Genomic DNA, 12,598 nt, shown 5'->3' with positions numbered 1-12,598 from the left:
TATTTGATTTTTATATTTTATTTATAATTATTATCTTATAATATCCCAACGTGGAATAATCAAATAAAACATTCTTCAAGGTTGACTATGACTAAATGAAACAGAATATACTTAATTATTGTTAATATTTTTGTTGTATACATTATATATCTTAACAAATATTTAATAAGATTTATATATGTATATATAAAAATGTGATTTACGATAAGTAATCGATAAGAATGATCACATTTAAATATGTATTTTCAAACATGTCAGAAAAATTGAATGAACAATTGGTAAACCTGTTTGTGACTAGTAACAAGTAATTTTATTTCGCTAAGCTGTCAATAACTCCCTCCAAAACTCACCAGAGGATAGGTGTGCAACTGTGGGGTTACAGTTGTGAATTTCCAAAGTTCTTACATAAAATAGTACGATTTTTTAGATAACTATGGAACCGTACGATGTGATAATTAATCAACCCGTAGTTATCGATAATGTAAGCAATATATCAAAATATCTAAATCTTCAAATAATTTTACGTTCTTTAAATCAGTGTGTCAAATTCAATTCTACCATAATGTCGGCTCCTAAGCAACGCTCAAAATTTTTCTCCTTTTCTTTAAAACTATGAATATTGTGTTATATTATGCGATCTTCTTACATTTTTTCGTGTCATTTCTGTTATTAATATTTTATTATATAAATAGGTTATATATAATAAAACTGGTGACCTAATAGAAATACAGTAATTTTTGTAGTTTAAAATCGATAATGATATTCAATGATAATGTTATAATGATCTTTTTATTTCCTTTTTTAGGGTTCTGGTGTAATTAAAGCAGGATTTGCTGGCGATCAGATACCAAAATGCAGATTTCCAAATTAGTAAGTAAATCTTCTGTTACCACCTAATTAATATTCTTGACAGCTTTCTGTTTGCTTGGAGGTTATTGACAGGCGGTAGAGTATAAGATAATTTCAAGTTCTTAAGATTTATATTGTTCTATAGTTTTTTAGTTTGCCTAACGTTACTAACTGTGTTAATTATACAAGGTGTTTCAGAATATGTGGGCACAACTTCACTGGTGGATTTAATACTTCAGAATAAGAAAAAAAGCTCATATTAACATAGCTCGATATGATCTTGTTTCCATGATACAGCCATATTTGTATTATATTAATTATTTACCTGGCTTTACAGAAATTGCACAAAATAACCACTTTTGGCATGAATACAAGCTTATAGATGTCTCAGCACAACATTCAGCAAGACATATATTAAATGTGTGTCTGCCATTTTTGTATTTGTATAATCTGCCATTATTGTCAATGTTGTAAAATGCAGGCACTCAATAGATATACTGCTATTATGAATGATACAATTGAATTGATTTAGGAACATTAAAAGGGAATGTTCACATAATACAGTGTTGTATAATATTTATAAGATCGTACATAATATATTGAATGTTATTTGTAAACAAATAAAGAACTTAGTTTATCAAAAGAATTTTTGGGAAACAGAAATTTGGCTGTAACTCAGAAACAGGATCATATCAGGCATATGTTTATATGAACTATTTTTGTTATTTTAATGTATTGAATTCAATATGTGTTCATTTAAGTGAAGTTATGTCCATGTGTTTTGAAACACCCTGTATATTATATTAATAATTTTTTGCAGTATTGGCAGACCCAAACATGTGCGTGTTATGGCTGGTGCTTTAGAAGGGGATCTTTTTGTGGGCCCAATAGCAGAGGAACATCGTGGTCTTTTATCTCTTCGTTATCCAATGGAACATGGGGTTGTAACAGATTGGAATGACATGGAAAGAATTTGGTCTTATGTTTATAGTAAAGATCAATTAGCAACATTTAGTGAAGAACATCCAGTTTTGTTAACAGAAGCACCGCTTAATCCAAGAAAAAATAGGGAAAAAGCTGCAGAAATATTCTTTGATACGTTCAATGTTCCAGCTTTGTTTGTTTCAATGCAAGCTGTTCTTAGTCTGTAGGTATTCAATTTTAATGAACTGTATTTTTTGTACAATACCATTAAATTGTTAATAACATTCTCATTATTTAAATTTAATTTAAAGATATGCCACAGGGCGGACTACAGGAGTAGTTTTAGATGCTGGAGATGGTGTCACACATGCAGTACCTATTTATGAAGGTTTTGCTATGCCTCATAGTATTATGAGAGTTGATATAGCAGGACGTGATGTCACAAGGCACCTCCGGCTTCTTCTACGTAAAGAGGGTATTAATTTCAGAACTACAGCAGAATTTGAAATTGTTAGAACAATTAAAGAAAGAGCATGCTATCTTGCTAGTAACCCTCAAAAAGAAGAAACTATTGAAACAGAAAAATTCCAATATATATTGCCTGATGGAAGTTACTTAGAGGTAATAATATATGTTGTTTCCTTAAAATTAGTTATTACTTATATAATTTATGTGTATGTCAACATATTTTAAATTTATATGAAAAATTTTATTATGTAATGTATGCAAAGTATGGTATTTATTTGCAATAGATTGGACCAGCACGGTTTAGAGCTCCTGAAGTGCTCTTTAGACCAGACTTAATTGGAGAAGAATGTGAAGGACTTCATGAAGTATTAACATATTCCATTCAGAAATCTGATTTAGATTTAAGAAAGGTATTATTCCAAAACATTGTCTTATCAGGAGGATCTACATTATTCCGTGTAAGTATAAAATTAATGAAATATTTTAATATATACATATTAATACATATCAAATTAAATTTTATAAATATTAAATATGTGTACCTTGTATATTAGGGATTTGGTGATAGATTACTATCTGAGATTCGTAAAATGGCACCGAAAGATATAAAAATTAGGGTATGTATAATGTGCAATAAATACTATTTGCAACTCGATATTCGTTTGCTAAGAATGTTTAAATTCTAATATAGATATCAGCTCCTCAAGAACGATTATATAGTACTTGGATTGGAGGTTCTATTTTAGCTTCTTTAGATACTTTCAAGAAGATGTGGGTTAGTAAAAGAGAATATGAAGAGGATGGTATTAGAGCAATTCATCGTAAAACATTTTGAACTTAATTTAGGAAGATTTATGATGTTATGTCAAATAATTTAAGTACAACACATAAAGAATGGCACAGTCGGCACAAAAATCGACATGTACCGTATTTACCATGCTCTTTGAATGCTTTTAATACTGCAATTTTTAAAAAATGTTGCTTTAACTGTTATTTTTTAATGAAAATATATTCCAAGGGATCATAAAATGTCGTATTTAACGAATTAAAAAGAAACGTAATGCAAAAACAGTGTAATATGATTTATTTTATACTTCGAAAGTTTATGTAAAACTTTTAATATGCAAATATTTATTTAGTCATAGTTTTAAAATAAAAATTTTATTATATTTTTAAATGATATCTATTTATTAAGATTCCTTGGAAATGTACATAAAAATTTCCAATGCTAGATACATTTTAACTTTTCTAGTTAAATTTACTTGTAAAAGTAAACACTATATTACTTGTAGATTTGAATGGAAATCTCTTCTTTTATAAAAGTACCATCTTTCTAAGTTATTATATTTGTTTTTATACTATTTATAATTTTATTATATTTAATACAATAAAAGAATAGACTATTCTATTAAAACATAAATGAAATGCTTTGGTTAACCAAATAATCGTTATAAAGAAGATAATGTAATTTCTATCTCTAGTAACAAGTTTGCAAAGTATTTGTAAATATGTATGCTTTGGTAAAATAAATCTATAAACTCTTTACAGATATGCTGATTATGTCAAATTTTATAATCAAGTGGTAACAATGGCAAATTCCACAATTTCATATGCAATAAAAAAATTCCAATATATTAAAACCGCAAATATTAAAAATTTGAAAATATTTAATAGTAATTTTATTATAAAGATACCAGAAATATTTATATTTGAGTTCGTATATTTTTCTAACGATAATAGAATTATTGAACGCCAGTTAGTTGTTCGAGATCATATTATTTACTTCTTATTCACTTATGTATAAGTACATTTTTATAAGTGTAATAATTATTTTCATGATTGTTGGAAATTGTTATTATTTGCTACATAATTTAACTTATTAATTAAGTTATTTTGAAAGCTATATTTTATTTATCATAAATTATAATTAATAATCAGTATTGTAAAATTAATATTGTAATATTTATATTGTTTACTTTAACAACTTAACTATAATTTATAATCAAATGTATAATTATATAATTTATAATAAAAAGATTAAATTAGTTATTAGCGCAAAAAGATTCTATTATTTAGATAAAGGAAGTACGTTATTAAGTAAATATAATTCTATGTTAAATACTTATCCAATATATTATAGCATGAAATTTATGTCGTTATGTACTTATATATATTCGAATATGGCGACGTCCATAGTGACGCAACGTTTAGCAACATTGTATTTGCACAAATATTTTCAAATAATTCTAAGAAACAATCTAAAATAAATACTATCGTATTATTTACCTAATTCTTAATAATTAGATTCTGCAAATCTGGATGAAACTAAGGAAAAGATGATTGCCGCCTCAGAACCGGTGGTAAGTCAAATATTTTTTAGGTTATGATATAATTAATAAACACATATAAGTAAATTATGTAAGGTATTGTTTTCCATTAATATTGAACATTTTTTTCAATTTAAACTGATATATTAATATATTGAAAAATTATAATTCCAACTCTGTAACACAAAGGAATATATTCCTGGTGGAAGACAAATAATTTTACGACATCCTGAATCAGTGACTAATCAACAACTATTAAACAATCAAACAGTTGAAGGAGAAAGTATTTTGCTACAAAAATTTAGTGAAGTAAACATTTCAGATACATTGCCAGTAAGTATATAAATAATTTTATTTGCATTAGTAAGTATTTAAAGTTTCTAACATATCAATTATATACATGTAGAAGGAATTTTGGATTGTGCGTGAAAATGATACATGTGGTGAAGAAGAATTATATTGTTCAGGCAAAATTGCAATTCATTCAAAGGGCAATCAAACTGCAAAGATATTAGAAACAACATATACTTGTGAAACAGATATTAAACATGCACTATGGTGCAAATTTCATACTAATATACCTGATCATTTAGCAAGAGGAAAAGAGACAGATGAAGAAGATAATTCTGATAAAACGATAGAATGTATTTGTTTAATTGATTCATATACTCTTAAAGTATTTACCAATCTTGGAGAAGATTATGTATCTAGTTTACAATTTCAGGTAATATTTTAATTAAATATGATATTTAATTAAAGACTTATAATTACATTATAGATTTTTTATCTTATAATTTAGGTATCTGCTGTATGGTCAACAAGGTATGGAATTTTGTTGGAAAAAACACAAGTTCCCATATCAGAAACAAGGTATATTTTTTGATCTTTAAAATGTTTGTATAATAACAGTTTAACATGTGCATGAATAATATTATGATCAATGTTTGTAGATATACATCATTGGAAAGAAATAGATTACAACTACATAATGACACAAATTTGCCAGTGGTATTTTCTCTTACACATCCTTTAGATGAAATTTGTCCCGTACTTATTAAGCATGGTATCATTATAAATTTTTCTATAATACTTTAGGTCAAAGAATATAATTAATATATGATTTGATTTACAGGAAACATATCATACATGTATGATTCAAATCAACAAATTGTATTTACTAGTTCTGAACCATCTTTGGCTGTGATATATGATACAAAGACTGGGTTGCATTCTGTATATAAAATACGTAAAGCTTCAACAGAAGAGTGTCAAATGGTTTGTGGAAATAGTGATACTACTCCTAGTATGTTTAATCAATCTGCAAGTGCTTCACCTTTAAATATTGGGAGTAATCTTTCCTGTAATAAAAGTACAAATAAGGGACATTTAAGTATATTTGGTAAACACAATACAGTCGCATAGAGAAATCATCTAATTTGGAAGAATTAGAGTTTTTCATTTAAAATATACATATCTGCGTTTTAGGGGTACCAAATCCGCAATTTAATATAGGATTAGGAATGTCAAATAGTCCATTTGGTTCTCGAACATCTTATACTACTACATGCTCAGGAGGTCCATCACCATCTCAACAGCAACAGCAACATTCAAGATCTCAGAGTCCAATGGCAACTATTTCACGTTGTCAATCTCCTACCCATTCTGCTTTCTCACCTTTACTCGGAGCACCTGCAAATTCGATCATTCATCATACAAGGTTGCATCAAACAGTAATGGCTTCTGTATTAAATCAGACACAAAATAGTCCTTTTGGTAGCTGTAGTAATATACAATTACAGGACGTTATTTCGCCAAGTAAACCTTTATACCCAGAAATATGTCTTGATCATGTATGGACTGAGAATGTTGGAATTCCAAAGTATGTATAATATTTTCATATAAATCTTGTAAATTTTTTTCATATCTTCTAGTGCGTCCAAACAGTAAAACAATATTTTTTTAAGGGATGTTATGTCCAGTCGAGCGTCAAAGGTTTTTTTGTCATCAGATTTTGTGGGGCAGAACTATTTATGTTACTTAGTTCCACATAGATCTCAACTTTCTTTAGTAAGGCTTGAGAAAACAAATAAACAACAACAAATTATTTTTGGCATGGTAACAAACATTGTAGCCAAGGGTGCAGTTAATATACCAGTCAGTACTTACTAACATTTCGTAATATAATATTTAGTTATTAGAATAAAAATATAAAACGTACCATTTTATATTTCAGAGTTTACATATAATAGCAATAATGGATCTATCAAATGCAGTGGTGTTATATTCAGGAGTGACTTGTATTGGAAAATTACATGTAACAGGAATACTTCCAAATTTAACCGGATATAACTATTTTTTATCTAATATCAATCATAAATTAGGTTCTCCATTTCCTCGACGAAGTTCGTTGATTTCACAAAACTGTGCTGCTTCTCATGATATTAAATTTGAAGAAGGATTACACTTGTTAAGTCCTGTAGGTGGTAACTGTGCAAGACCACCTATTTTGTTAGAGAATTCTTTGATAGAGAATAATTTTATTATTTTAAAAGAAGCTGTCGGAAATAAGATTACTTTAGAATACGGGAGTAAAAATTATTTTCGAATAACGTTACCAACATCTAGTACCTCTCCCTTGGGTAAGCATACATATGTTTATAATTGTATTTGATTTAATAGCAAATTATTTTTATTTACAGTAACTAAATGTTTACAAACATTAAGAAGTGTTTTACAAAAAGACTTAGCAATGCAATTATTGGTAAAATGGTATGGGGCACGAAATGCTCCTGGACCTCAAGATTTTTCATCAGAACAGGAATGGTATCTCTTTCTTGTAGTTTTATTTACATTATTGGGATATGAAGTAGAAAAGTTACAATTAATTCAGAAGAATGAAAAAGATCAACTCAATGAACGCAGTAGTCCTATAGTAGTATCAAAGAAACAAAAAACAAATAATTCTGGTTCAAATGATGATTGGAAATACATGACGAATTTTATGAAAAATGGAAGTTCTAAAATTTTTATTTCAAATATACTTGGCCTACAAAAAACGTCTAATATATTTCAAACATCAGTGCCACGCATTATAGAATCAAACAATACAGGAAAAATAAATACGCAGTCTATTTTATTTCCGTATTTTCCGCTCGTCCTTCTTTCTTTACATCTTTTATATGAAGAATTGAAGCTGAATTGTGTAATGTCAGAAAGCTTACATCTGCTTGCACAATTATTGTACCAATTAAGCTTGGATTTAAAATTCGATGTATATGCTCATCATTATTTTCTTGATTTTCAATCTGTCTATTACTTAAAAAATGCAGCGTCTCAAATGAAAGAAGCAGATTTGCAGAAGATTACTATGCCGAATTATATTCCATTAAAACCACCAAACATATTTGAAACGTTAAATAATTTGTTAAATGGAATGGAAGTGACGCCGTTCCCGTATTTAAGTCAAGTAAATTTAAAGACGAAAAATATAATTTATTTAATAGCACTCATAGCAAATGAAAATAAACCTATTGTGCTAGAAATCGATAGATTTATAAAGCATATAATACCAGTTGGAAGTCGTATAGATTTTCAAGAAAGCGGAAATAAATTCGAAAAAGAAATATGTAAAAATATTGAATGTTCTGCGATAGATAGAATAGTATTATTATATCATGAATTAGGTAAGTTTTTAGTACTTCAAATATCTAATTGTAATCATGAATTAAAAGTTGAAACATTTTATTCTTAGGCATGAACAAGAAAGATCTTGAAACATTACCTCCTGGTGTATCATTGCTGTTAAAAGATATAATGTACAGGTGTAGAGAACGTCCTCCATCAAATTGGCCAATGCAAGCGTACGAATTAGTTGATCGACAAGATTTATCTGCATTAGGCGAACATTTAAAATCATCTGTATCAAATCACTTAGAAAATGAAGGAAAAAATTATTCTATTAAAGATCCTGAACAAGATGATGGGATGGAATTTGATGATGCTGTATGTTTAGATAATATTTATAAATACGAAAAGTATTCGGGAGGTATTATTTGTTACACATATTAATTATGATGTTATATAGGTATTAAAGTTGAGATTTAACAAAGATCACAGAATAGCAGAAGTTCGAAAACTTCTAAATTCGTCAAAACCGGTAAGGATAGCAATAGTTCAGAGGCCAGATGTAAGTGACCATGAATTTATAGAAGAACAGGAGAAACATTTACATGCACTATGCACAAGAACAATGGCACTTCCAGTAGCTAGAGGCATGTTTACACTCAGAACTTCAACTCCTATTATTACAGAGCAGTTACCAATTCCTCGACTTTGCTTGACTGGTACGAACCAACAATAGTATTCGTATTTCTAGAAATTTTTAACAATCGTAAAATGTCCTTATATGTATAGGAAAAGCACCTCCTCGTGGAACAACTGTAGAACTAGCTCACATAGATGTCCCACCAAATATGAATTTATGGCCATTATTTCATAATGGTGTAGCTGCAGGTCTTCGTATTCATCCAGATGCATCTAATATCGATTCTACATGGATAGTATATAATAAACAACAACAGGGCGAATTTGGTATTGAACATTCGGGGTTCTTAATGGCACTTGGTCTAAATGGTCACTTGAAGAATTTAGCACCTTATAGCATGTATGAGTACTTAGTTGAATGTCATGAGGCTACCAATGTTGGACTTCTATTAGGACTGTCAGCAACTCACCGTGGTACAATGAATGTTTCTATGACTAAATTATTATCTCTTCATGTGGAAACTCTGTTACCTCCGACAAGTATTGAATTAAACGTTCCACAGAATGTTCAGGTTGCTGCATTGATGGGAGTTGGTTTAGTGTACCAAGGAACCGCTCATAGGCATATTTCACATGCTTTATTATCAGAGATTGGTAACTATTCAATATAAAATTATAACTTGTAGTTGTATATAACTTTACCAAATTAATTAAATTATTTAAAGGCAGACCTCCAGGACCTGAAATGAAAAACTGTATAGATCGAGAATCTTATTCTTTAGCAGCAGGTCTTGCATTAGGTTTGGTAGTGTTAGGATGTGGCGGTGGGCCAGATTTAGCTAATATACCAGACACTTTACATTATTACATGGTTGGAGGACATGTTAGACCTTTTACAGGAGCACAAAAAGACAAATATAAATCACCTAGGTAAACATTTTGTATTTAATTTTGTAAAACATTTTATATTTTCCTTTTTTCTTATAATTTCAGTTATCAAATACGAGAAGGTGATTCCATAAATATTGATGTGACAAGTCCTGGAGCAACTGTAGCTCTAGGTCTTATGTATTTCGATACAGGAAATAAAGCAGTAGCAGAGTGGATGCAAGCGCCTGATACTCAATATTTATTAGATTTTGTACGACCTGATTTTCTATTATTAAGAATATTAGCAAAATCACTTATTCTTTGGAATGAAATTGAACCAACCAAATCCTGGGTTTCTAGCCACGTTCCTAACATTGTTTATAAATACAGATTACAAAAACCAACTTCTGAAATAGGGCAGAATGTAGATTTGGAAACCATGAAGTTAGTATATAGAATATACTTGTATTTAATAACATTAACGTAATATCTTCTTTATACTAATTAATATTAATTAAAATATAGCCAAGCTTACTGCAATATAATTGCGGGTGCCTGTATGGCTTTGGGTTTAAAATTTGCGGGGACCGCCAATAGAAATGCTTTTAAAACTTTATATAATTATGCCCAGATGTTTACGGCATTATCACATAAAACTATTGCCGAACTAGCAGGAAAATCAACCATTGAAACTTGTTTAAATGTCACCTTACTTTCTGCTGCTGTTGTAATGGCGGGAACAGGAAACTTAGAGGTAAATTTAATACGTGAATTATTAGTCATTAATGAATTATGCATGTTTTGTGTTTGTTAACTTATTTATACTAAATTGCATAGATTATGAGAATATGTCGACACATAAGAACTCGTGTGGGCCCTGCGAGTAACGTTGTTACATATGGATCTCATTTAGCGACACATATGGCTCTTGGTCTGCTTTTTCTTGGAGGAGGGAAATATACTCTTTCTAATAGTCCTAGTGCAGTAGCTGCTCTTATAATTTCCCTCTTTCCAAAATTCCCAACACATAGTAATGATAACAGGTTAATAATAGCATAGCTTATTTATAAAGATTGACTTATTATCTTAATAATTATTCTTACTAATTATTAGGTATCATTTACAAGCTCTACGACATTTATATGTATTGGCTGCTGAACCACGTGTAATTTTACCTAGAGATATTGATAGTGGTCAGTACTGCTATGCAACAGTGCATTTAACATTTGAATCTGAAAAAGATGGCGATGGACAAGATTTAATACTTCAAGCACCATGCTTACTACCACAACTGTGTACTATTAAAAAGATTGAACTAAAAGACGATCGATATTGGGAAATCATTTTTGTAAAAGATCATAACTGGCAACAACTTGAGAATATGCTCAGAAAGTGTGAAACATTAGATGTTAAACAGAGAGCTGGTTGTTTACCATATATAGAGGATCCTCATGTAATTATCTTTTGATCCTTCATATCAAATTACAAGTATTACTATTACTTTATTATTTATTGTAATCCTTGCTTCTCAACCTAGGATGGCTTCTGGATTACATCATATAGTATATAAATATAAATATATAAATATATTAACATTTAATATTATCTTTTTTCTAAATATGTTTCAGGGTTTTAGAAGTTTAATTGCTCAAACTTTAACAACAGAAAATGTTATCGCGTGGGCTGCTCGTCCTGAATGTGTAACCTCTTTTACAAATGATAAAACTATTTTAAATATAGTAAAATGTTTTTTGCAATGGCCCAAACAAAATAAAACTAAAACTGAGATTAGCTTCAAGATGCAATCTTGTGGTAGTTTAGCTAAAAATAGTTCTGGGTACCTATCACAAAGCTTGAGCAACACATCTGAAAGAATAAGTGGTAGTTGGAATGAGCAATCAGATTCTTCTAATGAAAAAATGGAAATTGTAGAAACATTATCTTGTTCAAAAGATGCAAGTTCTTTCTGTAAATATGACGGACAACATTCCGAAATGACAGAGTTCGAAAAACAGTTTCTACACACATTTGCTATAATTGTGTATGAATGTGTAATAAAAGATAAAGTGAGTCTCCTTCCTTTATGGGTGAATTTAATAAAAAGTATGGAAATTATAGAAAAAGAACCAAACAGCTTCTCTATATGGCAAATAAAACTCATTTCATCTCAAATGTTAAAAAGGTCTTACATAGAAAGCAAAAATCCCGTGCTTGGTACAGAAAGTATACTTGCAATTAAACAAAACATTTCATATATTATGGATAGCTGGGAACGTGGTAAGTACTATATGTTTTTAATATTAAATGTATATCTTTTTCAATATTTAACAATATTTTTGTAGAATTAACACCTCATATAAAGTCTTATTTAACAAGTGGAAACATTGAAGAAAATATACCATTGTTGCAAAGAATGTGCACATATTTCGTATTTTATGACATTCCATATAAAATGGATTACCAGACAATCTGTAAGTTTACCTGTTTACTGATACATTTCTATGCTGATTTATATTTGTTATGATTAACCTCAATATATTTTTAGTGGCATCATTATTAAACACAGAAGTAAAATCTAAAATACCTAATGTAACATTGTACAAATTATATAAAATATTAAAATCCAGCTAATCGTGTTAATGTGAATAATTGATACAAGTTTTGTATAAAATATTTGGAAAAAAAATTGATCATTAAATTAACTTATGTTTATAATTCATTATATATACATATATTGAAAAAATATACGGAGATTGTAGACTGATAATTTTTATAACCTATTATACATGAACTAAATTTTATTGCATATGTAATTTTCTTTCTCATGTATCATAAAATGCATAAAAATATATACAATCCATATTCGTATAAACAAAGTGTTAATAAGATAACAGATA

The 12,598-nt window shown here is 28.9% G+C and overlaps 2 protein-coding genes across 5 annotated transcripts; both read left to right on the top strand.

The window, feature by feature from the left end:
- Nucleotides 1–325: 325 nt before the first annotated feature.
- Nucleotides 326–3,418, top strand: LOC132911657 (actin-related protein 1). Of its 2 annotated transcripts, none has more exons than XM_060968429.1 (7): nucleotides 326–481; nucleotides 806–870; nucleotides 1,670–1,996; nucleotides 2,085–2,394; nucleotides 2,526–2,699; nucleotides 2,796–2,858; nucleotides 2,933–3,418. In XM_060968429.1, the coding sequence occupies exons 1-7, from the start codon at nucleotides 434–436 to the stop codon at nucleotides 3,074–3,076; spliced, it is 1,131 nt and encodes a 376-aa protein (XP_060824412.1). In that variant the 5' UTR covers nucleotides 326–433; the 3' UTR covers nucleotides 3,077–3,418. The 2 variants fall into 2 exon arrangements, with proteins under 2 accessions (XP_060824412.1, XP_060824413.1); XM_060968430.1 differs by lacking the exon at nucleotides 326–481 and adding an exon at nucleotides 569–730.
- A 988-nt stretch (nucleotides 3,419–4,406) lies between these two features.
- On the top strand, nucleotides 4,407–12,403 carry LOC132911635 (anaphase-promoting complex subunit 1). Of its 3 annotated transcripts, none has more exons than XM_060968368.1 (21): nucleotides 4,407–4,601; nucleotides 4,758–4,901; nucleotides 4,975–5,292; nucleotides 5,368–5,438; nucleotides 5,519–5,631; nucleotides 5,701–5,967; nucleotides 6,054–6,447; nucleotides 6,533–6,722; nucleotides 6,802–7,207; nucleotides 7,268–8,251; nucleotides 8,320–8,570; nucleotides 8,653–8,724; nucleotides 9,395–9,485; nucleotides 9,557–9,761; nucleotides 9,825–10,145; nucleotides 10,227–10,455; nucleotides 10,539–10,744; nucleotides 10,815–11,154; nucleotides 11,330–11,978; nucleotides 12,044–12,172; nucleotides 12,247–12,403. In XM_060968368.1, the coding sequence occupies exons 1-21, from the start codon at nucleotides 4,578–4,580 to the stop codon at nucleotides 12,330–12,332; spliced, it is 5,490 nt and encodes a 1,829-aa protein (XP_060824351.1). In that variant the 5' UTR covers nucleotides 4,407–4,577; the 3' UTR covers nucleotides 12,333–12,403. The 3 variants fall into 3 exon arrangements, with proteins under 3 accessions (XP_060824351.1, XP_060824350.1, XP_060824352.1); XM_060968367.1 differs by having other exon boundaries at nucleotides 8,653–8,911; nucleotides 8,982–9,485; XM_060968369.1 differs by lacking the exons at nucleotides 4,407–4,601; nucleotides 4,758–4,901; nucleotides 4,975–5,292; nucleotides 5,368–5,438; nucleotides 5,519–5,631 and having other exon boundaries at nucleotides 5,827–5,967; nucleotides 6,054–6,285; nucleotides 6,368–6,447; nucleotides 8,653–8,911; nucleotides 8,982–9,485.
- The last annotated feature ends 195 nt before the right edge of the window (nucleotides 12,404–12,598 follow it).

The sequence above is a fragment of the Bombus pascuorum genome, chromosome 11, assembly GCF_905332965.1.
Source record: "Bombus pascuorum chromosome 11, iyBomPasc1.1, whole genome shotgun sequence".
Classification (NCBI taxonomy): Eukaryota; Metazoa; Arthropoda; class Insecta; order Hymenoptera; family Apidae; genus Bombus; species Bombus pascuorum.
This window is presented reverse-complemented; position numbering and strand designations above follow the sequence as displayed.